The sequence below is a fragment of the Doryrhamphus excisus genome, chromosome 8 (genome assembly GCF_030265055.1).
Source record: "Doryrhamphus excisus isolate RoL2022-K1 chromosome 8, RoL_Dexc_1.0, whole genome shotgun sequence".
NCBI classification, from domain to species: Eukaryota; Metazoa; Chordata; class Actinopteri; order Syngnathiformes; family Syngnathidae; genus Doryrhamphus; species Doryrhamphus excisus.
In genome coordinates, this window is record NC_080473.1 from 7,345,095 (window position 1) to 7,373,040 (window position 27,946).

General features: G+C 46.3%; 1 protein-coding gene across 3 annotated transcripts; it reads left to right on the top strand.

The window, feature by feature from the left end:
• Positions 1–25,393, top strand: LOC131134771 (CD166 antigen homolog A-like). Of its 3 annotated transcripts, none has more exons than XM_058080367.1 (16): positions 1–300; positions 12,927–13,033; positions 13,218–13,431; positions 13,512–13,576; positions 14,178–14,265; positions 14,360–14,533; positions 16,044–16,168; positions 16,250–16,382; positions 16,543–16,655; positions 16,733–16,859; positions 18,274–18,395; positions 22,054–22,186; positions 23,493–23,522; positions 23,717–23,828; positions 24,312–24,451; positions 24,527–25,393. In XM_058080367.1, exons 1-15 carry the CDS (start codon positions 234–236, stop codon positions 24,412–24,414), a joined length of 1,713 nt encoding a protein of 570 aa, XP_057936350.1. In that variant the 5' UTR covers positions 1–233; the 3' UTR covers positions 24,415–24,451; positions 24,527–25,393. The 3 variants fall into 3 exon arrangements, with proteins under 3 accessions (XP_057936350.1, XP_057936348.1, XP_057936349.1); XM_058080365.1 differs by lacking the exon at positions 1–300 and adding an exon at positions 524–981; XM_058080366.1 differs by lacking the exons at positions 1–300; positions 23,493–23,522 and adding an exon at positions 525–981.
• The last annotated feature ends 2,553 nt before the right edge of the window (positions 25,394–27,946 follow it).

Here is a 27,946-nt window from a genome sequence, read left to right on the forward strand (position 1 = left end):
TCCACATCCCTTCCTGCTCTGCTCTTTCTCCACAATTACCTGTTCCACCACAACTGGGGAGCTGACTTCGTGGGCTACGGAGAAACATCCTCCCGCCAAAAAAACAACTTGAACGCCTTCGAGGATCATTTGGAAAGCAATATTTCCATCTGCACCGTCCCACTCCGACAACGACCTTTCTTTTTGGCACTCGAAGGATCCCCCCCCTCGCGAGACTCGAGCCACGCCACACAATGCACTTGTTGTCCGCCGGCTGCGTGGGCGCCCTCGTCCTGGTCCTCAGCACGCTGCTCCGCCAAGGTAAGATGAACAAAGAAAGAGTAAAGTAGTCTTCGTCGGGGCAGCCGGGGACTTGGGCTACTTCCGTGTTCCGGCGCCGACGACAGGTGTGGACACGTGCCACTGGCGCGCGTGCAGGTGCCGCCTTAAACTTCCTTAGTTTCGTTTTCTCTATTCTTGTTGGAAAACAAATGTTAATATCATATGACATCATATTCCATCATTTTCCATTTGCCACTGCTTCAACAGTCGGCCCCTTTTTGATTGAAATCCTTGGACTGAAGCAGCTTCTGGGGTCACCATTAGAAAGATGAAGAAACACGACAAACATACCAGAGAAGGTGTTTGGATTCAACTCTTCCCCATACACCAGTGACCCGTTCACTTGATTGAGTGACTCACTATGACCTTATCAAGCAAATTTACCCTCACTCGTCATCACGTGTGCTCACGATATGACGTCACCATGTAGTTCCCCTTTCAAGTCTGGCACATCCTGTCTTTGGATTACTGGGATTATGATTCATGGCTTGCTTTTGATATGCTGTCAAAGGTCAGGCCTCCTGTGGCACGGCTTTGAATGCACCTTGGAAGCATGGTTAGCATTGTTAGCTAGGATGTGGATGCATCTGCCTGGAACTTGGAATGGTGTCTTGGACGGCTTGTCCTTCTGCATCAGTTTCATGGCCTGCAGGCCAACAGGTAGCGCGCCGACATTAATAAGCAAAAGCCCCCCCACTTGATTATTATGAATTTTTACCTCTGTGAACCCCCCACCCCCTCGCAGCATCCATCCGTCAGGCTGAAGTAGTTTGTTTGAGAGGAAGTGAATGAGTGTGTTTGCACCACTGTGTCGTGCCACTTCATGGTGGCAGCTGGAGAGAGAACTGGGTGGGGGTAAAGCTTTACGGCGCTGCGTGTGTTTAGGAGCGATGGTGTGAACACATGGGAAGGAATTATTGATAGTTGGACTTCTGGGGTGTCCAAGGTGCGGGCCGGGAACATTTACAGTTTGCTTTTTTGTGGCCCGTGACACGATGTAGAAATAACAGGAAGCAAAAAGACCCACAACGGAAAAGAAGCACGGCATGTGAAGGCGAGAAGCTGAACTGCTGATAGCAACAACCAATAAGGTATCACAACAAAAATGACAAAAGGCACATTTATTTTTTGAATGAAAAAGTTATTACACCCCCCAAAAAATATTTATATTTTTTACCATAGTATAAAAATATACCATATATCAGTAAAACCACCATGTGTTGCTTGTGTATTGCAACTGAAAAAATAAGCCCCCTCCCTCGAGATTTTTTACTAAGGACCTCCCCCTAAAGTACCCTAAATCTCCAAGAACAAATAGTCTGGAAAGATGCATCTGTGCTTTTGTTTTTTTTTTGTTCACTCCCTCGACTCCACCTTACCCGCACAGCACCCCGCCCTTCACCCCCCCCCCCCCCCCCCCCCCTGAGCGCTCGGTGTCACAGCTGGTATTACTTGTCGAGCGAGTGGGTCTCTCCCGCCACTAATGGACTTTGCTGAGTGGGGGGGCTGACCCACCCAATTCCACCTGAGATACCCCCCTCCTCCTGTCATGTCCAGACTTGAACACCAGGATGTTGGAGGCTCACTGATTGTAGGCTTGGTAGCACCGGAGCCGGCTTGGGGTTGGTGTGCGTGCCTCATCTTGTCTGCTCTCCCCACACGAATGCTAGTCAACCCCCGCAGCCAACCACACTCCCTCCCTTTTTTGCTGCCCCCCCCCCTCCAAAAAAGACAGCCTTTGTGCACAAGTCAGATACGGTCCTGACAAGTACCTTGTTTGGTATTCCCAATGCCATTTTTAGCTTTTTGGTATGGAAGTCTCACCTTTTAATCTTGCCAAATGATGGACATTTTTATGGACTACATTGGAGCCATCTTCATTTTCATTTTCTTCATCCATTGCTCACTAGTACGTTTTGCCTCCTCTTAAGGGAACCGGTTCTTTTTGTTCGATTCAAATCTTTGTATGGAATCAGGATGTCTGTGGGCTCCAATGAGGGTCTTATGTTGATGTTTGACTAAAATATGTGGAAAAACATGATCATATCAAACATTTATATATGAATGTATATATGTGTGTGTACATACATATATAAACTAATATATATATATATATATATATATATATATAAAATACAACTTCTTAGCATACAGTGTATGGCTGTCATGGAAAAAAGATTGGACACACCCTGTTTATTGTTTATTATTTATTGTTTATGTGGGCGTCATTTCATGGGCTGCAACAAAAAAGCAACTCTAAAACACATTAGCCCATCGGAGTCCAATATTCTGAAATATAAAATATAATAATTCCTCCCTCCCACCTTCCCTCCCGCTTCTGATTAGCGTCGTCACACACCGCCACACAGTTTGACCAATCACGTGCGGCCTGAACAGAAAACAAGATTTGAACCCCCCCCCCCCCCCCCACTGTTTGTTCACTTCTAAGAACCGGCTCTGTACACTGTAGGCATCGTTAGCTGTGCAGGGACATGCGAGGCGGCCACTGCTTAGAGCACAACATGTCCCAAAGAACAGAAGCGTTCCAATGCAAGTGACCATGAAAGGTGATGCATTTGGTGTGGAGATCCGGATATGCAGGCCACCCATCGAGGCTGGGGGCTGCACGCTTTGCACCCCAGCCCGGGTGGGAGTCATGACTGAGAAGATACAGCCTGCCCTGGAGACGCTCTTCCGTGGTGGTGCCCAAATTGCGGCCTGAGGTCCATTGACTGCGGCTTGCTTTTTTTGGGGGGGGGGGGGGGGCTGCGCACATTGTAGAAATAAAAGAAACCTTTGACTTTGCTGTTGTTTTGGACTTGTTAAATTGTATTTTTACAATGTGCTGCAAGCCAATAAAAAAACAGACAGTGACAGCAAATGGTCCCTGGGCCACACTTTGGACACCTCAGCGTTAAGCACTATAAATAACAATATGAGTCAAATGTGTAGCGTTACCGTGGTTCCCACTCCCCGGTTACCATCTTTGCCTGAAATGGTTTTGTTTTTGTGCAAAAGGTGATTCAAATGTTGTTTTTGCTGCATCAAATCGTCAGACAATTAGGCCAAACCTCGTTAATCAGATGCCAAATGCATTTGAATTCATCCAATTAACAATAGTCTATTGTGTAATATTAGCACGGACTAACATGGTGGATGTTTTTTCCCCCATTTGGTAGCCACTATTGTCTCCCAAAAATGCTCTTTAGGATAGGGCGCCACTGTGAGTGGATTGTTTCCAAGGATCGGCGTATGCGTGATGCTTGTTTTAATTGTTGATGGGGTCCTACTGCTGGGTGTCGGGCGGCAAGCCCCGTTGCTGGCAGCGCAAACCCAAAGCCAGTGCAATATAGGAATGAAAGTTAATTCATTGTAAAGCCAGAATCCACGCCGTGACAGCGGTCCCATCTGAGGTCCTACTTCGTCCAAAGTCACGGCCAGTACGGATGCGTACGTGTGGTTTTCGTTGCAAGGTTGAAGTGGCACACAGTGAATGCCCCCCTCTCCCCCCTGCAACAGGTGGACGGGTGTTTGTTTTAGGAGCCGTGTCGGGCCACGGGCGTCTCTTTAGGATTCCTGTTTTGTGTGTGCAGTTGTTGGATGCAAAGCGTTCTGTTGCCATCACTCACAACCAGCGACTGGACTGGCTCAGGTTTCAACCTTTGTTTATTTCATTACTTAGAGCCTTTTGGGCCATCATTGTTCTCTATTGTTCTCAAAGACGTCTGCTCCACGGGCTAAAAGACGGAACGGAACGTTGTCTGTAAGTCAACCTTCCGAGGGAATGATTCCATGTGAAAAGGGCCACTTTTGTTCAGGCGAGACAGTTTTCCACTCAGGATTATCAGCAATGCAGCAGCAACTGAATGTTAATTACACTTTGGTGATTGGCTGCAGGGTTGCTGAATATATTCCCTTTTCCTTTCTAATCCCTGCTGAAATGGCCTCTTCAGGCATCCAATTGTGCTTTCATTTGCCCGTCAGGTGAAGACGGGCTGTCAGCTTGGTTAGCTTTTGGCATGTTTACAGTTGGACTGAGGATGTATCCATGATTAAGGCAAGATAATATTTGGTAAAGCTAGTGAAATACAGGAATGTTTCGAAAAGCCAGTCGCCCAGACCAGGGTACCCAGACCGGCCATGTTTCTTCCCTTTATTCCTTCACGTTAGTGCCTGGCTCAACTAAGGCCACATTTGTTTTTACTAATATAATGATGACATCATAAACAGCTCGTAGGAGCGGATATCTGGCCATTTCCATGGTTCGAGTGGTTAGCATGCAGGCCACACAGGCGGAAGATGGGAAGACCTGGGTTGGATTCTCCCTCGGCTTTTCCCCGGGTGTTTTTTCCCCATTCCAAAAACATGTTAGCTTCATTGGCCACTCCAAATTTATCCATAGGTATGAATGTGGGTGGGAATGGTTGTTTTTCTATATGTGCCCTGGGATTGGCTGGCCACCAGTCCAGGGTGTACCCCGCCTCTCCCCTAAGACAGCTGGGATAGGCTCCAGCATACCCCCGCCCTGGTGAGGATAAGCGGTAGAAAATGGGTGGATGTTCTTACGATGGGCATTGTACTCCAAAAAGCAGTGCTTTTAGGCACTTTTTGGTTTTAGTTTCTGAAATGAAAGTGAGGTTTGACTGTAGTTGAAAAGTTTGAATGAAATCCAATGAAAAAGTATATTTTCACGGTCAGGCTCCTGTATGTATTGTTTTACCAAACGGAGTAAGATTACAGCACTCTTGCTATTCTTCTTATTGTGGCCACAGGCCATTCTCTCAGTTGTGCAAAATAATGCTTTATTTGTTATCTGAGGGGAGGGGCTAGGAAGTCATTGTTTCAGACACAAAGGAAGCTTGAACAACAGCAGAGTTGACTCTGCCCTCTTTATGAGAAACTCCCCCATTGACATGCATGAAGGTAGACCTGGCTTTTTGGTGAAGGACCAAGAAATTGGGCGGTCCTTGTTTAAGGCTTGCCCCCCGTCTTTTGTCATTGAGGCAGCCCCTGAGCTTTCACTGGACTCCTGCGGACTCCCGCCGGCTGTATTGTGAAGGCGCCCTTTTCAAGCAAATGTGTGTATATGATAGCGACTTCTTGCTGCCGCTCCTGTCTTTGTTATGAATATGGAACAGCACCCCCGCCTCCGAGAGGGCCCGTCTCTGCACTTCGTCTCTGCACTTCATGTGCAACCTGACTGGAGTCGGGGGAGGCGGGCCACGCCCGTCTTTTTGCCAGATCTTTGTTGAAGCTCTCCATTAGAGTCATGGCTCGGCTTTGAATGAATTCTTTCCGAGGGCGCTACTAGCTGCCATGACAATTGTACCACCTCGATGAACGTCTGCGCTCCAAACGGCCTTTGTTGTTTAAATGGCTCTTAATAAACGCCCTATTCTCATTCAAATGGTTGATAGATTTAGGAAGGCGAGCCAGTGGCACCGCATGGGGGTTGTCGGCAGCAGGGGGCTCCTTTTGACCCATAAAGGAGGTCAGCGGTGAATGTTATATTTATGCATGCACGCCCATGAAGTCACTCATTCTTCCTCCTTATTGAGTCCAATGGGGTCTCTTTACAGTCCTTCCTTCATTTGGACTTTGTCAAGGTTGACGGAAGTCAGCAGACATGACGCAGCTTTTGTACTAAAGCAGGGGTCTCAAACATGCGGCCCGCGGGCCAAATGTGGCACGCAGGACACTAGTTTGAGGCCCCCGCCTTGATATGAAAGTTTAATGTTAGTGCGGCCCGCGCAAGTTTGATATGGATGCTGTATGGTATCATGTACCCAGAAAAAAAAATTATTACGTTTGATTAATGTTCATGTTAAAGGTTAAATAACTGTTAATAGTTATCCTCCCTATCCGTGTGGAAGTGGTAAGTTTTTGGCTATTTAAGTTTAAAGGAAATAACTTGAAGTCTAAAACTAAGGCCTGCATCTGCCTCAATCATTGGAGCGTATACTGAAACCACCTTTGCCATAATGATGGTAACCACTAACCAGACCAAACACTGAGCGGATGTCAGGTGATGTCATCATTCATCGTCTCTTTCTGTAGGATTGACGAGCAACACAAGTAGCATCAAATCTTGGAAAAGAGACCAAATTTCTGTTTTCCTTTTCAGAAGTACTGCTTCGAGCACCCTTTCCAAAGTTCCAAACTGGCATCGGTACCCCCCGGACTATTTTTCCCACTCTTGTGGTAGCTGTTGACCTTGCATTCAGCATTTATGAAGGCTGCGTCTTTGTCCAACACCCGACGTTCACAACCCTCCCTCCATCCCCCCATCCCCTCATCCATGGCCCCAAGTCATCTTCAATGGGTGCTGCTGTGGATGAACTTGTAGGAGACAGCAGAGCTCATTCATGGAGGCTCTTTCACAGAGGGAACATATTCCACTGCTGTGGAATTAAGAGCATGCCCATTCAGTTGGTGCCTCAGTGACAAACATATGAAAAGATTCCAAAAGCATCATCAACCAGCCGATGCTCACAGGATCAGCCTTGGACATTGTTGACACTGATTTGTCATTCTCGTCCTCGGTGAATAAGCGGCAAAGTGGCACACAAACAGTGAAACTTCCAGGACAGATACTCATACACATACTGCATGCATTACTGTAGGTCACTACTATAACTAGCAGTAATCCTACACTCGAGTTACAGGCTACTGTACACTGATTGGCTATAAATGCCGTGGTTGGGCAACTAGGACTGGGTGGAATAATCAGACGTGTCCAAAGTAGTAGTAGTAGTGCTGTTTGGGGGCCTAAGGCACGTTGTAGGAATAAAATTAACAAAAACAACAAAAATGGGCGGCACGGCGGTCGAGTGGTTAGCGACCTCAAAGCTAGGAGACCAGGGTTCAATTCCACCCTCGGCCATCTCTGTGTGGAGTTTGCATGTCCTGTGCTTGCGTGGGTTTTCTCCGGGTACTCCGGTTTCCTCCCACATTCCAAAAACATGGTTTAATGGTTTTAACAGGTTAATTGGCGACTCCAAATTGTCCATAGGTATGAATGTGAGTGTGAATGGTTGTTTGTCTATATGTACCCTGTGATTGGCTGGCGACCAGTCCAGGGTGTACCCCGCCTCTCGCCCGAAGACAGCTGGGATAGGCTCCAGCACCCACCGTGACCCTTGTGAGGAAAAAGCGGTAGAAAATGAATGAATGAACAAAAATGGGAAAAATATAGCAAAAAGGAACAATGTTTAAAAAAAAAAAGAAGGCTTAAAAAATAAATATGGTCTAGGATGTTGGGATCCCAGCCATTCCCACAAAATCAACCAAACCCCGCGAATGTCTTGTGACCCACGTTGTCAAGGTTCCACTGGAACGTAAAGCAAGGTTCACCATCGACAAGCACTTCCCAAGCAGGAGGCTTGGGGTCGACGGACCATAAGGGAACATTTGGTGCTGTTTGTTTTGCGAACTGTGCACACGTTTATGTGAATTGGTTCCATAATGGCAGCGGGATGGAGGACACGGCAGGTAATGGTTGGTCAAGTCATGTAGGTAGACTCACTATGAATAAAGAATACATTGGAGCCTGACTTTTTTAGGAGCCCATCCCAACAAAGCCTGCCAAATCCTGGAGGGATGGAGCGATGGAGTAGTTTATTCACTGGCTGTTGAACCAACTGAGGCAAAATGAATGCACCGCGAGTAGTTTGCTGTGAATGAGCACAATTTAATTGCAAAACAATGACTAATGGGACCTTTCTCCGATAGAACGTGGTGTACAGCTACCTTGTACAATTGGACAATCTCGGCCATGTCAGGCGATGTTGATGCCATTTTAGTTGGAAGAAACTTCTGTTTTGTTGCTAGATGATTTTCCATGTTGCCGCCTCCTGCTGTGTTGTCTCTGCAACTCTTTGTTCTTTTCCACTGTTGAGAAATCATGAGTTCTTCCCTCATGTGCCAGAGAAAGTCAGACGTTCTTCCCCACTGCAGGGCACACGTTTGGGATAAAGTGGACAGAATAATGGACTTACCGTATGAAGGAAGAACATTCTGGCACAGCAACAAATTAGCCATGACGTCTGTGTCCTCACATTGTGTTGACCTCAAGAAGTGGAGCGGCAACTGCTCGCGTGCCGATGACTCCCACGCGTCCCTTACGTGTTTTTACGATCATGTGCTCTAGTTTGGTGGTAATTATTCAGCATCGTCACCAGGACGGCGGAGAGAAGCTTGTCTCGTAATTGGGAGCGATACTTCATTGGCTAATGGGATGTCTGAAGAGGTTTTCAGATTCAGGACAATGGCCCTGTCTGGATGCTTTATAGAATCATGGCTTGTTCTAATTGAACGTTTGCGGCCCATAATTCGGGAATGGAATTGATGATGCTCATTTTTTATGTCCATTAACCGATCATTTCATTTAATGGTGCAGGTCCCCTTGTAAAGTGAGGGTGGAAAAATTAACTATTCTATTTGGAACCATTCTATGTATTTAAAAGCAGTTTTACTCCCTAAAAACTATTACAGATATGCAGCGTACAGTATTGTGCAGTGCCTCTTGTCAAGACGTCTTCCTGCTTGAAAAGATTGAGTAAACTGACTTTTGAGACAGCGCCCTCAGCTGGGTTCATAGCTGTAGCGCTTTTTACCCCTGTAGATAGCACCATCAAGCCACTTTGTATGGCAGTTATCATTGAAAAAGAAAAGCAGACTCAGCCTTAAGGTGTCTAGGTGGGCTGACCTTGCAGTGGAAGATGTCCATTCCTCCTGAGACAATGTTGGCTCAGATTGCTCCCCCCCCCCCCCCCTCCCCCTCTACACACACACACCACAAAGCTCCCGGGCCACATTTTGGGTATATTTGGAAAGGTGTGGGGGTGGATGGCACATTGTTGTGTATCAACAAGCTATTTTGTATTTCTATTTTTTAGTCACATGGTGCGCTCCCCTTGCAGTCTACAAAGCTGAAACCAGCTGGATCTGCAGGGCTTGCAGAAGCAGAAGGTAGCACAGAGACGGAAACGGAGGTCGATGGCTAAAAGCACTTAGCTTGATGTATGGCTTCCTTTCATGGCCTGACGGCAGAAGAAAATGTGATAGCCTCCACTAATTAAATGATGATGCCTTCAAAGACCTCTGGTCCACCACGACTGTGACGTGGGCATCAGGTGGAGGATGGTGAGCTCATCCCGGCAAACCAAAGAAGCTAACAAAAAGCCAGATTGGGTTTGTTGTGATACTTGACTTCTGTTGTGTACCAATGGTAAAACAAGACGACACCATTATTGGCGGTCTGTGATGTCAAACGGTCGGGGGGGGGGTCTACTTGTGTTGGCATCTGCTGTAGATGTACCATATATGAGAAAGTATGTATGTACGTAATCCTATGTACATTCAGCAAATCCCCCCCCCCCTTAAGCTTGAATTAGGACGCACTTTGAAACCGTCATGCCCTGTTAATATCAACCAGACCGTTATTGGCACAGCGAGCACGGAGCACTCTGGTTCTCAGCGAGGGGGTCAGGAGGTCGGCTGTTGCGTTACGAGTGCACAAACGCCGTGAAGCACGTTGCTAATGTGAAAGTATCAGCCTCAGAAAGACAATCACTCGACAGGAAATCAGCTTCAAGCCATCTGCCGAGCAAATGAAAATAGTAGTTTCTGCTCTTTACAGACTAACAAAGCGTTACACACTGGAAAATCTGGCGCGAGTAAAGCTAACACGCATACATACATTTGTCAAACCTAATCAGACAATTACTGTGTGTGTGAGACGAGTGATGGGCTCTCCCCTAATTGGGAACTCTGCTCAGGGATGATAGTGGCCCCCGCCTGCATCCGCCATAAAAAAAAAAACTCATTTTCATTAAGTAGCTATGGTCACCTGCCAAATGTCCGGGTAGAAAGAATAAAAGGTGTAGCAGACCAGTCAGGTCTTCCCGCCAAGACGTTCCTCTGGAGCGGCCAGCTTGGCTCATGTTTCTATGATATGAATCATATTATTTGGAAATATGATTCATATCATAGAAGGATGCTTTCCGTTCTGCTCGTCATCAGTTTTGCTGACCGTTGGCCCCTGAAAAGTCATGGAGGGCGTGGCCTGATACATCAACATTCAGGAATGACACTCAAGCCCCAAGGCTTTTATATCCCACCTTTCCAATGACCAAACTCTGGGTCATATCAGGAATGTTTCATTGACTGGGGGGGGGGGCTACTAACTGATACTAACTACTAATGGCTCTGCCTGGTTAATGGGCTTCCGTTGTTTTTAATGGCATGTCGTTAATGGGAGGTGTTCTTGGCTGTTTTGAGTCATAACTGTGAGCTCCTTCTTGATGGTCTGCCCCCCACCCCCCAACCCCCGCCCGCACCCCACCCCTCAAATGTATAATTCAGGCCTTAATGGATGTGATGTCTGAGTGCACTCACAGCCCCCACCACTCCATAGGAGCAGCTCATCTGCGGCCACAGTTGATGGCATTTGTAAAGACGTTTCCCGAGGATGCTCGTGGGGCGGCGGGAATGGAGGAAATCGTTTAGAGACTAATGACCATGCTCACAAGATCAATTTGTCCAGCTTACGGCACATCATGAAAATAGTCATCATCATCGCCCCCCGTCACTGGCTTCTTATCCTCCCATCAGGACACCAACGGAAGAAAGCAAACATTTTCAATTAAACTTTATAATTGGCGCTGCGAGTGCCGTTTGAGCTTCGTATGGAGCCGACTGCTTCATCGGACGGGAATGCGAGGAAGTCTGTCGACGATTTTGGCATCACACCGACATTCTTCACTAAAATGTCATTTTCTTAAAATTGTCTTATTCTCATTAATGTTTTTCAGATTGTTTTCACTTGCTGTTTTTTATTTCAATTTTCCAACTCTAACTTTCTTCAAGTAAATTTGATATACATGTATATATTAATATACATGTATATGTGTATATATTCATGTATATATTCATGTGTATATATTAATATACATGTATATTCCCCCCTCAGCCATCTCTGTGTGGAGTTTGCATGTTCTCCTCGTGCGTGAGGGGGCTTTTCCCAGGGTACTCTGCTTCCCCCCCATTCCAAAAACATGTTAGCTTCATTGCCCCCTCCCCCCAAATTGTCCATAGGTATGAATGTGGGTGTGAATGGTTGTTTGTCTATATGTGCCCTGTGATTGGCTGACCACCAGTCCAGGGTGGACCAAGACAGCTGGGATAGGCTCCAGCATACCCCCGCCCTGGTGAGGATAAGCGGCATAGAAAACGGATGGATGGATATACACCCAATATATATGATAGATATTATTTATACTATTCTATATACTTTATTATAAATATGATATATCTTATGAAAGAGAAGTAGCACATCCGCACCAAAACCACCAGAGGCCCAGCCCGATTAAAGCGAAGCATTAGCGAGATTCCCACCTGCCACCATCCGTGCGGTCCTCGTAGCCTCGCATCATGCTGCAGATAAAAATGCTGTTCTTTTGCCCAAGGGGGGCAATAGCCATCAATGTGTCCGTGGAACGCTTCACAAAACGAGGGAAGCGTGTCCAGACCTTTTCCGTGTTCAATTACAATGAGGAACACAGAAGCATGAAGAGCTTGTAAAGTAATGACATGCAGCATTGAAATGCTCTCATTGTTTTTTTTTATTGACGCCCTCGCCAGCTTGAACGCACGATGACCACAAAAAAAGGAGCTGTGTTGCCGGGCGACTGGAGGGGCATTATGCTCGATAGACCTTGACCCATGACGCCCAACTCCCATAATCTTTCATAACAATAATAATCTGGCCGAGGTTCCACCGTTTTCCACTCCTGTGCCTTCTTACCCCCAGAGCATCCTGCTTTACCGTCCTTGTTTGTTTCTCCCACCTGTCTGCTACCCCCCAGCCAATTATCTCCCAGTTTTTTACCTCCCCTGCTCCCCGGTGATCACTTCTCCTGTGTTTTGTGCCGTGTTGTCTTTCTTGAGTGGTGGCTCCTTCACTTTGCCGGCTCACTGTTCACACATTCAGGCTGCTTTGGTCTCTTTCGGGTTTGTTGTTATCATTTGTCAACCAGACGATTTGCGGAGTTGGCAGTGCTTATTTTACCGCCGTCTGCTCTTCACCTGCTCCTTTAATTTCAGCAGATCAGGATTTTTGGTCTCCGCCTTGCAACTTCAACAGCAATTGAAATTAAAGTCCCTCCAAAGGAAACCCCATTTAAAAAATCCATGGGCACGTCCAACCAAGGCACGATAACAAGCTTCTCATCCTTATTTTTCAAAACTTTTCTGCCTTATTTAGATGCAAGTATTGTTCTGCTTTACGCTTTCTTCCTTGTCTACAATAGGTGGCGCTCCGAGTCACTATTTGAAAAATTTTTGGGGGCCACACTGAAGAAAAAAACTACTAGACTGCTGCTCAAGATCTAGAAATTACATTTATACAAGTTATTCCTGAACCTCTAGCTCCTTTCCTTCTTTTCTCATCGTGGAAGTAAATGCCTCCTTAAGGTTATACGGGAAAATGATCACCCAAAATATTCTTCATTTTCCTTCTCACTAATCAAGGAAATCATTCAAATGTTCGTCCGGTGATCAGGGAAGCTTCTTTAACAAAAAATGCTCTGATTCTGTCTTTGCAGTGAGCGGCTTGGAGACGGTGGCAGGCCTCTATGGCCAAACACTTGAGATTCCGTGCAACAAAGGAGCCGTGAAAGCGGAAGAGGTGCTGATGACTAAATGGAAATATGTAAGTCGCCGCAGACGTCCATGGATTCAAAATGGTGGTGTCCGTCTGACACCCATTTATCATGTCTGAACCACACCCAGTCTAAGTGCATGCGCTGTTCGCCAGAGCGTGCATCTGTCCCTCAATATGACCGTGTGTGTGCGCGTGCGTCCCTTTAATAAAACCTCTCTGCTTTATTCTCCAGGACAAAGGAGACGGACTTTCAGGAGACCTCCTAGTCAAGCAGAAAAACGCCAACCTCTCCATTAGCGCCACAGACGAATATAAAGGCCGCATCAACATGGCCGCCAACTTCAGCCTGCTGCTGCGTGGCGCCAAGCTGACAGACCAGCGCACGTTCACCTGCATGGTGGTGCTCGGCGACATCAAGGAGTACCCGGTTCAGGTGGTCATCAACAGTGAGTACCGCCGCCGGAGAGCCCTTAGCGCTGCAGCCAGGTAGCAGCAGCCACGTCATGGCCACGCCTTTGTGTTGCAGAGGCGCCCGTGGACGTGGAGGTTTCCCACAAAGCAGAGGAGCTGGAGTTTGGCAAACTTACTAAGGTAAGTTTATTGTAAGAAGCTAACCGTCAAGGGACCCCGCCCCCCCAGGCTGTGTTACTACAGTAACGAGCCCTTTGAAGTGATGCTCATGAATTTGTAATGAGCACAATCACCACTCTTACAATGAAATCATCCGAGGGAACGTGAGAGGCTAAAAGTCTTGGGGCATCGCATGCTGTGTTGTGTTCTAAAGTCCCTAAAGGGGACCTACTATGCTCATATGCCACCCTTTATATTGACGTGTGGGCTCCTATAGAGCAGCTACACACAATAACCCGCACAGGCAGCTTTTTACCTCTTCCAGGATCTGCACCTATTCCAGTTGGATTTCCTTGTTTGTGCTTCCTGCCAAACCTCTCTGTTTTAATTTATTCCACCCACAGCCCGCCCACTCTGCTGTGATTGGTCACACGTCACTATTAAAGATTATTTATAAATATCTGAAACTTTTTTCTTTGCTTTTTTTGAAAATTACTCCTGGTTTTCCATTTTTGCTGTTGTTGTTTTCCCTGGGAAATAATATACTTGGAATGTGCCACTAGTGGCCCCCAGGGGGCCTCGTTCCTTTGTGGAGTGATTTACTCGCCGCTTTGTCGCACAGCTGGCCACATGTGTTGTACGAGACGCCAACCCGGCCGCCAACATCCTCTGGCTGAAGAACAGCAAGCCCCTGCTGGACGATGGGAAAGGTACGTTGTGGCTACACTGTAATGCCCCCCCTCCCCTGAGCTAAACGGTCCGCCTGCTGACGGAGAAAACTTTAGCTGTTTGTTATCGACACAGGCATTTCCATCCGAGCCTCGGTGAAGGTTGACCCGGTGACCGGGCTGTCCACCACCTCCTCCACGCTGGAGTACTCCGCTAACAAAGAGGACACTGACGCTCAGTTCTCCTGCAGCTCTCAACACGACGTGGGCCAGCAGCTGACTTCGCCCCTGCTCACCTTCGCCATCACATGTGAGGCACCTGACTTCTTCTCCTTTTTAGGGTTTCTTTCACTTTCATCATGGCAGACCATGAAATACTCACCCCGGCTTGTGTTTACCTGCCCTGACTTTTCTTTGCAGCTTACCTGGAAAAACTCCTAAGGTAGTTTTTAAGCATTGCGGGCTTGAGCACGGAAATAGGACTGATGCAGAAGGGGTGTGGGGGCAAGGGTGATACCACTAAAGGCTGCAACATGGAATCCCTGACCAATGAACTGACTGCTAGGATCAGGAGTATCCATAAGCAGAGCAGTATCTTAGTGGTTTAGCCCCATTTAACTAATTTTAGCCCCATTTAGTCAGTTTTAGCCCGTTTGAGCCCAATTTAGCCTGTTTTTGCCTGATTTTAGCCCCATTTAGCTTGTTTAAGCCCCTTTTATCCCCATTTAGCTCATTTTAGTCTGTTTTTGCCCTATTTAGCCAGTTTCAGCCCCATTTAGCCCAATTTAGCCTGTTTTAGCCCCAATTTAGCCTGTTTTAGCCCCAATTTAGCCTGTTGTAGCCCAATTTTAGCTCGTTTTAGCCCCATTTAGCTCATTTTAGTCAGTTTTAGCCCCTTATAAGCCATTTTTGCCCCATTTTAGCCAGTTTGAGCCCCTTTTAGACCCATTTAGCTCATTTTAGCCCGTTTTAGCACCATTTAAGCCATTTTAGCCCCATTTAGCCCGTTTTAGCCCAAGCTAGACATTCCTGATCCGTTGCTGACCAAGCACTAACGGGGGGGTTTCTTCGTATTCATTTGGTCCATCCATGCTCCGGCCATCACTGCATTACTTAAACAACAAGATCCAAATAAATCGAGGAAGAAAATGATTAGGATTGTATTTTAGTGTGTATTGAATGTTTTACTGAAGTGATTAGACCGCATTTCCATTTTTTATGGTTGAACAGAATATTCCAACCGCAAGCTCGTGCTTGTGCACGTGGAAATTAAAAATGTGTTGGTTAGGTAGGTAGGTAGGTAGGTAGGTAGGTAGGTACTTTATTCATCCCCGTGGGGAAATTTGCCAGATATCATCAGCCAGATATCATTTGTCAGCCAAAGAAGCATAACCACCACAAATGTAGCCATAGATATTTTTTTACAAATGTAACGCCATCAACTATTTACATGTGTTAAAATTTCCGGGATGCCTTTTCACATCCCGGTTGCTGCGGAGCATGGATCTTGATGGGAAAGGTGCAAGCAGAGTGGGGGGGGTTACAACTGCACCAAACACGATGTCTTCCATTGTGGAGGTGCATCATCACCAAATAAATAGGTATAGCTTCTTAGCATCTCTCCCTGTGTTGCTTTGTGGGCCTGGCTGGAGGAACGTTTGGACACCCCCGCATGGTTCATGGTCAGACCAGCTTTCCCACAGCACAGTGGTTGGGAATCATTGCCCGAGGCGGAGTATCTGAGGCCTTGTGTGACATGCCGTATGAAACAATACCACCATTTACCTTTTCACGCTGCCGTGTCTGGCCTCCGCCCTCAGACTCTACAGAGAACATCGTCCTGCAGGTGATGGCACAGGAGCCTCTGGTGGAAGGAGCCAACGTGACCCTGAAGTGCGTGGCGGATGGCAACCCGGCCCCGACCAGCTTTAACTTCCACCTCAAGGTAAATGGGACACACCAGCCCCACGGCGTGGACGCCGCCCATCCCCCCTCGGCTGATCAGCGGTTATTGTGCAATCTGCAGGGGGACATGGTGACCGTCAATAACACGGATTCGTACACCCTGACTCACGTGTCGCGCGACACCAGCGGTGAATACAAATGCTCCCTCATTGACAACCCCTCCATGATGGCTTCCCGGGACGTCCTGGTCAATTGTAAGACATCACGTCCTGCTTCTATTTGTCTTCCTCACATGTTGCTGTCAGCCCACGACGTTCATACGTCTTGGTCTTCCTGGCTTTGCTGTGTCAGCAGCGCCTTGGCTAATAATAGAAATATTTGCTAGCTTGTTTCCCATCTTCTCCTCTCTCTTAGACCTGGACGTCAATTTAAGCCCGTCTGGGAACGTCGTCAAGAGAGCCGGGGAGGCTTTGGAGCTACATTTCCAGATCAACTCTTCAGGGGAATCCAAGGTCTCCTGGATGAAGGTAAACAGTCCCTGGTGTGACTCTCTGTGCCGTTCTCTAAGGGGCGGGGTCTGTTTCCTATGGTTTTGCTTCACCAGGACAACATCAAGCTGCACAAAGAGCCCAAGTTCAGCAAGCTGGCGTACTCGGACAATGGCCACTATGAGTGTGAAGTGAAGATGGGAGCCCTGAGCAAGAAGATGTCTTTCCACCTGGCTGTTGAAGGTAAGGGCCTGACATCTTCACAAGACGTGAACGGCACAATGCCGATGCCGACGCCGCCTGCATGATGGATTTTATCCACAAGCTCCAACGGAAAGCAGAGCGTTAGCTAAAGCTAACGTTAGCGTTAGCTAAAGTCATCATGATCATCATCACGGCAAAATCTGAACGTCCAACGTCACTTCCTGTCTGCCACCCACTCTGCCCCCTCTGAGGAGCGCCGGAAGTCATTTACTAACGCTGCTTGTATTTATGTCTCATTTTGATTGTACTGTCTCATGTCTGATTGTACACACCACGGTTGTCCAAACTGCGGCTCCGGGGGCCTTTGGTGGTTCGGTGAGCACTGAAAATGTCTGCCAGAATTGTTCAATGCCTGTTGACTGTGTTAAGACAAAATTGATCCTTCCTGCGGTACAAGCATCAAAGATCAATGATCAATAATTGTTATGAATAATAGTTTATGAAAATGCTGCCGTTTGTCAACATTCACTGGCTCCAAGAAACAACTCATGGCAAAACAGGAAGGTGGTATCTGTGTGGTGTCTCGCTGCCACCTTGCGTCTGAGAGCGACCTTCCATGTTGATGCTTCGTGTGCGTTCAGATGCTGCATGGACAACCATAATCAGACTTCATGGCTTCCTGGGAGGGATGACTTGGATTTACGTGATTTCTTATGAAATCTTATTTTATCTTATCTTTATGAAATCCTGTCCCTTTCAGTTGGAGGGGGCCTTCCGGAAGGAAGTACCAATGCTATCCAGCCAGTTAGGATGTCTAATCTGCAGTGTGTCTTCATCTGTGTGTGTTTACAGCAGTCATGCACACAAAGTATTTGGAAAACAGGAGATGATATTATTATGACTTTGGCTGGGAAACAAAGAATAATAAGTATAGTATATAGTATACATAGTACTAAGTATAGATTTATTTGACCAGCGTAGAGTGAGTGCTCGTTGGCTTGGTCACCACTAAAAATGTCGGTAAACGAAATGCAAACATCTTTAAACTTATTGATGCATCCAGGGATGGATGTAGCCTGGCTGGCCTTCCCAATGGGATGCTGGGGGGCAGGTTAAATGCTGGGCTTAAATATGCAATATATACTATATATAGATATAATGTATAAGAGAACATATCTAAAGAGGACGCGGATGAACTAAGAGAAGACAAAGAACTGAAAAAACGATTAGACCAGCCCTGTTTCTCCAGTTTCTCCATCCGTTTCAATGGCAGGTAGAACTGAAGCATGATGATGATGATGACAAAAATGGCTCCAAAGAGTCTCATTTAAAGGGGACCTATGATACATTTCCACTTTTTTGACCTACAAATGGAGTAAGAACGCCCCCCCATATGTATATACATACGTGTGTCTAGTATGTAAAAGAAGATCACTCCAGCATCCTTTTGCAGGCGCTCCAGTCATCAAGCAGCTGTCCAAACAGCGCGGTGAAGACGGTCAACATAAAGTCTTGATTTGTGAGGCCGAGGGCTCTCCAAAGCCATCTGTTTCCTGGAGCATCAATGGCACCTCGGTATGCACGCACACACACGCCCACACACACACACACTTGTTGAAATGAAGTCAAATTCAATTCAATTGCATTCATGTCTTAAATGGCTTATATTCTCTGATAATGCTAACTATATTGGCTAACAGGAGCGTGGACGGGACTATAGGGGTGTTATATCATGCCTAGTGGTCCCTCATGAAATTATAACCACGATAAACAGGGGCTATTTCGATCTATTTTATAAAATAGAATATATATGTATATCCCCACCCTCGGCCATCTCTGTGTGAAGTTTGCATGTTCTCCCCGTGTATGCGTGGGTTTTCTCCGGGTACTCCGGTTTCCTCCCACATTCCAAAAACATGCTAGGTTAATTGGCGACTCCAAATTGTCCATACGTAGGTATGAATGTGAGTGTGAATGGTTGTTTGTCTATATGTGCCCTGTGATTGGCTGGCCACCAGTCCAGGGTGTACCTCGCCTCTCACCTGAAGACAGCTGGGATAGGCTCCAGCACCCTCCGCGACCCTCGTGAGGAAAAAGCGGTAGAAAATGAATGAATGAATGAATGTACAGTGAAGAAAATAAGTATTTGAACACCCTGCTATTTTGCTATTTCTCCCACTTAGAAATCATGGAGGGGTCTGAAATTTTCATCGTAGGTGCATGTCCACTGTGAGAGAGATAAACTAAAAAGAAAAATCCAGAAATCACAATGCATGATTTTTTAACAATTTATTTGTGTGATACAGCTGCAAATAAGTATTTGAACACCTGTGTATCATCTAGAATTCTGACCCTGAAAGACCTGTTAGTCTGCCCATTAGAAGTCCACCTGCACTCCATGTATCATCCTGAATCAGATGCACCTGTTTGAGGTCGTTAGCTGCATAAAGACACCTGTCCACCCCATACAATCAGTAAGACTTTAACTTGTAACATGGCGAAGACCAAAGAGCTGTCCAAAGACACCAGAGACAAAATTGTACACCTCCACAAGGCTGGAAAGGGCTACGGAGCAATTACCAAGCAGCTTGGTGAAAAAAGGTCCACTGTTGGAGCTATCATTAGAAAATGGAAGAAGCTAAACATGACGGTCAATCTCAATCGGAGTGGAGCCCCATGCAAGATATCACCTCGTGGGGTCTCAATGATTCTAAGAAAGGTGAGGAATCAGCCCAGAACTACACGACAGGACTTGGTCAATGACCTGAAAAGAGCTGGGACCACCGTTTCCAAGGTTACTGTAGGTAATACACTAAGACGTCATGATGTGAAATCATGCATGGCACGAAAGGTTCCCCTGCTTAAACCAGCACATGTCAAGGCCCGTCTTAAGTTTGCATATGACCATTTGGATGATACAGAGGAGTCATGGGAGAAAGTTTTATGGTCAGATGAGACCAAAATAGAACTTTTTGGTCATAATTCCAATAAGCGTGTTTGGAGGAAGAAGAATGAAGAGTACAATCCGAAGAACACCATCGCTACTGTGAAGCATGGGGGTGGTAGCATCATGCTTTGGGGGTGTTTTTCTGCACATGGGACAGGACGAGTGCACTGCATTAAAGAGAGGATGACTGGGGCCGTGTATTGTGAGATTTTGGGGAACAACCTCCTTCCCTCTGTCAGAGCATTGAAGATGGGTCGTGGCTGGGTCTTCCAACACGACAACGACCCGAAGCACACAGCCAGGAAAACCAAGGAGTGGCTCCGTAAGAAGCATATCAAGGTTCTAGCATGGCCCAGCCAGTCTCCAGACCTGAACCCAATCGAAAATCTTTGGAGGGAGCTCAAACTCCGTGTTTCTCAGCGACAGCCCAGAAACCTGACTGATCTAGAGAAGATCTGTGTGGAGGAGTGGGCCAAGATCCCTCCTGCAGTGTGTGCAAACCTGGTGAAAAACTACAGGAAACGTTTGACCTCTGTAATAGCAAACAAAGGCTACTGTACCAAATATTAACATTCATTTTCTCAGGTGTTCAAATACTTATTTGCAGCTGTATCACACAAATAAATTGTTAAAAAAATCATGCTTGTGATTTCTGGATTTTTCTTTTTAGTTTATCTCTCTCACAGTGGACATGCACCTACGATGAAAATTTCAGACCCCTCCATGATTTCTAAGTGGGAGAAATAGCAAAATAGCAGGGTGTTCAAATACTTATTTTCTTCACTGTATATTCAAGGCCACCCCCCCAGTCCTACTAGTCCTACCCACTAGTAGTACCCTACCCAAGCACAAACACTCAGCGTGGGCAAAGTGACTTACATCTGGGGGGTCCTGAGGGGTCTGCTTGTGCAGGATCCTTTTCAGACCTTCTATACTGGTCTACCAAGGATTAACCTTGACACCTGAACCTGGCGGCCATGATAAGGAGCCTTTTGGAAACAACACTTGGCTGCTTGTGGCTGAAAGTTTCCCTACCCTGAATAGCAGCCTGGCGAATGCCTGTTTGTGTAGCCGCATCCTCTTTATACATGGGGGAGCTTAAAAGGGTGTCGGCCGGTTCCTCCCTCCCTGAGGATGACAGGCATGCACAGCCAAGGCGCCAATATTGGGCCAGCATTGCCCCCTAGTGGTGTAGTTGGGATTTGGGCCCGGGTTGCAATAGGAAAGGAGAGTTTTTACATACTGTATATGAATGACTAAATCATATAGAATAAATGCACTGGGATGGATGTCTCATGCCCATGGTGGTATGCTCCTTCAGAAAAATGTGCGTCCACACAGTGGCGGATGAGTAAACAGTTGGATGTAGACTAAACCACGTAATAACACGGCACACCAGCGTGTGGAGCTGTGAACAGACACCAGACGGAGCCACCAGACACGGCAAACCATAGAAGAAGAAAGAAGGCAAGCGTAGTCCTTTCCAACTATCAGGAACTAGCAAGGAACTTCCATGGGGTGGGCGTGGTTGTGGGTCGTGACATCAAGACAGCGTTTTCACATTTTCAAACTCTGGGAAAAATATCATTTTTGGGCATCCTGACCAGCGATGAAGAACAAACCAACTCGCCTTAACCACTACACCTTAGTTTCTCCGTAACGACGTTCTGTTGGCTAGCTTAGCGTAAAGTGACACAGAGGTTGGAATTATCTCTCAACTTTATTCGTACTTTTTTTATTTCGTTGTACTTGTTACAGTGACAATAAAGGTCTATTCTATTATGTTCTATTCTATTCTATTCTACAACAGGCACAATAATAAAAAAATAATAACAGTCTTAGTAACACATGCTATTTTGCGGCAGTAATCCAGCTGAAACTCAACCCTGAACCCCCGCCGTCACTTCCTGTCCCCTCATCCAGAACACATTTATTGAAACGCACATTAGTATTAGTATTATGAGTCCTATTAATGCTTTCAGTGGCATATTGGCTGATTATGGCTAATATTATTTAATGTTAGCTAACTATTTAGTGTCTGGAAATTGCCAAGAATGAAAATAGCTGATGAGCCACGTCACTTCCTGTCCCACATCCAGAACATGTAGGGGTGTTATTTCATGTCTGAGGGCTCTAATGATGTTCAATGTATTTAGAAGGTGATAGTACCAAAGTATTCCATGGGGTGGCGAGTATTGCATTAGAGCAGTATTTGGGGAAATACCTTACGGGTAGGAATGTTCTATGAGGCAAAGGAACCCTGCTTACGTCTCATCTTTCTCTCAGCTTTCCGAAAGTCCTTTCGTGAACGGGAAGATCACGCACAAGATCACCGTGGTGCCCACGGTCAACCTGACGGTATCGTGCACCGTGACCAACATGTTTGGCACCGACACGTCAGATATCGATGTGTCGTCTCGTAAGTACGCCGCAGCCACGCCAGCTACGTTTGTGCTAGCCTTCACCTCCGCTTTTTCCATTCACGCCGTTTGCTAACCGCTCGCATGCCAACTCCACCGCTCGTACGCGGCTTTGTGTTTGTGTTGGGCTCAAGATGGCGTCCCTATTTGTGACCGACTTCAGCACGTGTGGCCGGCAGGTAGAACACGCAATTGGACCAAAGTATGCCGATAGACTCGTCCCCAAGGGAGTCTAGTCCACTCCTGATGGATTAAAGCGGGGAGGGCCATTTATTTGTTTATTCATTTATTTATTATTTCATGTATTTATTTATTTTGTTATTGATGTCACCCTCCCTCTCAAACCCTCTTTGGCAACGTTCTTCTCCTAGCATGACAGCTTGATCATTCACATAACCTTCTCCCAAGCTAATTCTTTTCACTTACAACTTAGGAAATGTTTCCTTTCATTATTTCCCATTTTACTATTTCATTCTTCAAAAACTGAAACTTTTATTCTTGTTGGAATATGACTTTTTTTCTCTTAATGTTAGGACTTTATTCTTCTAAAGTTACACTTTTTTTCTATTTGTTTCAACTTTCTTCGTGTGGATTTAGTTCTTTATTCTGGTAATATATTTACATTTTCTGCAACCTAATTTTCCAAAAATGACAAATATAAAACTTTTAATTGAATTATTTTTGTATTTGAACTATGCCCAACTAAAATATAACATTTCAAGTTGGTCTCATTAGAATAGGACTTTGATCTGTCCAATGATGTTCTTCTCGTGATCATGACTTTATTCTGGTGACATTGTAAGTTTGTCCAAACATTCCAACTGTATTGGCGGATATCATAAAAAATATATATCATATTTCAACTCTATGCTCTTAAAGGTCATATTCCGTTCCTCTCGCTGCTATTGTTGCAGGCTTTTTGTTCAAGCTTTCCTGTCTAATCCCATTTTCCATAATTCAGGGGTGGGGGGCCCGTGTGTGCTTGTCCATACCGTCCACGGTGTGGCGCCGTGTCCACGCTGGAATCTAAGCCAAATCCCGCATGCCACCGTCTCATCGTCCTATTGGCCGTGTCATATTTCATTTGCTCTTCCTTGCCGAGTGTTTGGGACGCTTGGCCTCTCTCCCACTCTCTCCTCCCTCTCTCTCTCGCCCCCTCCCCACCTCCACCAGTGCGTGTATGTTGGGATGCTGGGACTCGACCCGTCCCCTCTTGAACCTGCTGCATGCCACGGTAGTTTAGAAGTAGCGTAGACTTCATTTTTCCTTGGTTGGACGTTAATTTGATTTCATATCTGATTTCAGTATTTGAGGAGGTGAGAGTGGATAAACGAGGTAAGTCCTAGAAGTCTTCTTGCTTGTGGTGGAAAGGGAAGTCAAGTACAGCTCCCAGGAAGGGGTGGGGCCACCAGCATCCTGGCAAACATTACCCATAATCCTTGCTGGCTGGATGATGAAGAAGTGCTGATGTCTGCGTTCCCTCGATCGGAGGCGTGCGACTTTCAGGCTTGTCTGTCGTCTTTCTGCAGACCAATCAGAAGACGGCGATCAGACCAAGTTGGTGGTGGGCGTCGTGGTCGGCCTTCTCATCGCCGCCATGGTAATCGGCCTGGCATACGGAATCTACCAGAAGAAATCCAAGTGAGTCGCCACGCGGCGCCTTTGGGCTCTCTGGCCTCCGTTTCATTCATATGTCATACAACGTGGAGAAAATAAGTGTTCTCACTTTACAATAAGATTAGTAGTTACTGAGTTACAACAAGTAGAGTGGTTGCTGAGGAAGTCATAAGTAGAGTGGTTACTGGGGAAGTAATAAGTAGAGTGGTTGCTGGGGAAGTAATAAGTAGAGTGGTTGCTGGGGAAGTAATAAGTAGAGTGGTTGCTGGGGAAGTAATAAGTAGAGTGGTTGCTGGGGAAGTAATAAATAGAGTGGTAGCAAGTAGCATGGAGCTTTGTATTTGTTTAAGTGTTACAGAAATGATCTGTATCTTCTGTCAAGCAAAATAGACATGCCTTATTTCTGCCTAGTCCGTCCAACGCCCTGTTGGGCATCCCTCAAGGAACCGACTGTGCACGCAACAGCATCATCATGACAATAATGCGGAAATGTGTCGCACTTGGCAGGCAAGGAAGCTGGAAGACTGGCGAGAAGGAGAACGGCTCTTCTGAGGAGGAGCGAAAGCTGGAGGAGAAAGTGGAGGAGAACAGCCAGAAAGCTGAAGTGTAGAAAGGGAAACGCAAGCGGCCATTTGGGAATGTGAAAGGTAGTGTACCATAAGGAAACACACGCAGCGTGGGAAGGAATAATATGCGTCCTCCTCTCATCTTGTCTTCTGCAGTGACCACGTGGAACTTTGCACGTTCGTCCTCCCCTCATCTTTTGGGAAAAGACAACAAAAACAAGTGTACATTACAATGAAGACAGTTTGGATTTGATTTCAGGGAGAATTTGACTACAAGTCCAATCCAACCTCCTCCAAAGCCCCGCCTCCCCACTCAAAACAACCAATTGGGTACTGTATGTGCTCCACCTGATCCACACAGTTCATGTTTGTTCCTCCTAGTTAGTTGCTGCAAGTGAAAGAACTTTTAGACCAGTTTGCCTTTGCTGTAAACATACATGTTTTTTGTACATACATGTTCTCCGTGTGTTCATTCATCCCGGCATAAATGGCGGACAAGAACTTGCTGAAAGGGCTGAAGGGTGCTTGCTTAGGGGGGCTTAACGATTGCAGGAACTCGACCACCAGAGACAACCCGCCACTTGGCTTTTTCCAAATGTACTGTATGTTAGCCATAACGCATGAGCAGGTAGAGTGGGGGGGCTAGTTTCTTCCGTTAGAACATTTGCTGGATCTGAAGTATGATTTTGTTGTTGTTGTTGTGGTTTCTATTTATGTTGTACACGATGGAAGATCCTGGTAGGGAAATTGAAAATGATTTTTCCATCCCGCCTTGGAAATTGATGATAAAATTGCTTGCAGACTGGAGAAGAAGCTCCTAGCTCATTTCTTTTGATTGCTCGCATTCAGCTTGAGTTAGCGTCTCTCAGCATGCGATGACGTCATCATCAAACCCTGGAGCGACCCACCTGCTATGAAAACATCCAATTGGAAGAACGACCAAAGAAAGTATTGTAAATATCGCTTTTGTTTTTTGTACTTTTGTTTAAAATAAAGTGTACATTTGGAAAAAGACATAAGATATGCCTACTATCTTCTTTTGTCTGGCTATTGTCCATTGTTAGTATTTGGAAGGACTTTCTAGTTGGCGTCCATCTACTCAAATAACTCCACAAGCATGAATCCTACCTTGGAGAAGGAATAGGAGGTCTGCCTTGGAGTAGGACCTGAAGGCGATCAGACCTTGACCTGCCTTGGAGTGGAACCTGGAGGCGATCAGACCTTGACCTGCCTTGGAGTGGGACCTGGAGGCGATCCAACTTTGGCCTACCTTGGAGTGGGATCTGGAGGCGATCAGACCTTAGCCTGCCGTGGAGTGGAACCTTGAGACGATCCAACTTTGGCCTGCCTTGGAGTGGGACCTGGAGGCAATCAGACCTTAGCCTGCCTTGGAGTGGGACCTGGAGGCGATCAGACCTTAGCCTGCCTTGGAGTGGAACCTGTAGGCGATCAGACCTTCAGCTGCCGTGGAGTGGAACCTGGAGACAATCCAACTTTGGCCTGCCATGGAGCAGACAAGGCGATCGGATGTTGGCCCACCTTGGGAGTGGGAGTGGTAAAGCTAATGCATGGAGCACAAAGCAGGAAACAGATGTCCCAAAATAAAAGCAAATATGGCGGCAACAGCAATGCGCCAAAGCAAAGGTACAATAAAGTCATGATTACCAGAAGAAAATTTACAGGAAAGTTCATATAGTTGGAAATAAAATCAATAAATAAAAACCACCACAGCAGAAATAGAAAAACATTTTATGAGAATAATCAAAACATTACAAAAGTCGCATTCTATTTTTCAAAATGGCCTTTTAAGAGGATAAACTCTAAATTTGTTGGTTTTTTTAGTCATATTTTTTTGTCATTTAAAAATCTTTTGAAAATGAAGTTGGGGAAAAAGTTATAATATTCAATCTTTATGAACCCTTCCAGTCCGGCTTCCGTCCCCGTCACAGCACCGAAACTGCACTCATTAAAATCACCAACGATCTCCTCACTGCAGCTGACACCGGTTCACTTTCCATTCTCATCCTCCTTGACCTGAGTGCGGCCTTTGACACCATCTCACACTCCATCCTCCTCAGTAGACTCTCAGAAATTGGCATCACCCACACCCCCCTCCACTGGTTCCATTCTTATCTCACAGACCGCACTCAGTTCATTCAGCTTAAATCTTTCTCCTCCGACCCCTCCCCAGTCACCACAGGTGTGCCCCAGGGCTCTGTCCTGGGGCCCCTTCTTTTCATAACCTACCTTCTCCCCCTCGGCCATATCTTCCGTAAATTTAACATTCATTTTCACTGCTTCGCGGATGACACCCAGCTCTACCTCTCTTCCAAACCCAACTCTACACTCCCACCCCCCTCCCTCACCTCCTGTCTCTCTGAAATAAAATCATGGTTCACCTCCAACTTTCTGAAACTTAATAGCAATAAAACTGAATTCCTACTCATTGGCACCAAATCCACCCTATCTAAAGTTGACTCCTTTTCTCTCTCCATTGACAGCTCCTTAGTCTCCCCCTCCCCTCAGGTCAAGAGTCTGGGTGTCATCCTCGACAGCACTCTATCTTTTCAATCTCACATCAATAACGTCACCAGGTCTGCTTACTTTCATCTGCGCTCCATTAATCGTCTACGCCCCTCCCTCACCCCCCACACCACCGCCATCCTCGTCCATAGCCTTGTCACTTCCCGCATTGACTATTGTAACGCTCTCCTCTTCGGCCTCCCTCACAAATCCCTCCATAAACTTCAACTGGTTCAGAACTCTGCTGCCCGGATCATCACCAGGACCCCCTCATTCCACCACATCACCCCCATCCTGCAGCAACTCCACTGGCTCCCCGTGACACAAAGAATCACCTACAAAATCCTCCTGTACACCTTCAAGTCCATCCATAACCTTGCCCCCCCTTACCTCTCTGACCTCATCCACACTCTTAAGCCATCCCGTTCCCTCAGATCTTCCTCCTCCATCCATCTCACTGTTCCCTCTGCACGCCTTAGCACTATGGGGAGCAGAGCTTTCAGCCGCTCTGCTCCCCAACTCTGGAACTCATTGCCACCTGACCTCCGTAACTCTGCCACCCTTCCCATTTTCAAATCTCAACTCAAAACCCATCTGTTCAAACTTGCCTATTCCCTCTAACAGTTTCACATGGTCCCCCCTATCCCGATTTCTTGTATGCTTTTATTTATTGTTTGTTGTCTTTTATCTTGTATTTTATATTGGTGTTCTTATCTTCTGTACAGCGACCTTGGGTGTCCTGAAAGGCGCTTTTAAATAAAATGTATTATTATTATTATTATTATTGTTGTTGATGGGGTTTTTTTTTGGGGGGGGGGGGGGTTATTTGGTTTAATTTAATTTCCAGAATGTGCCACAGGCCACAAATGGCTCCCAGGCCTTAGTTTGGACATCCCAGTCTTATGACATCCACTATAGTGTAGGAGGTCTAGAAACGGATGGTAAAAGAGCTAAAATAAAATCGGTCCCATAAATAGCATTGTTGGGGAAAAGGCATTGTTCTTAAATGCCATTCATTGTACCCAGCAACACACCAACCTGACCCTCTGCTGC

Excerpts from the sequence above, each read along its gene's own strand:
- LOC131134771 (XM_058080365.1), top strand. The coding sequence starts at position 735 with ATGACGTCACCATGTAGTTCCCCTTTCAAGTCTGGCACATCCTGTCTT. Across the intron at positions 13,577-14,177 it reads AGTTTGGCAAACTTACTAAG|CTGGCCACATGTGTTGTACG; the intron begins GTAAGTTTATTG and ends TTTGTCGCACAG. Across the intron at positions 14,266-14,359 it reads CCTGCTGGACGATGGGAAAG|GCATTTCCATCCGAGCCTCG; the intron begins GTACGTTGTGGC and ends TTATCGACACAG.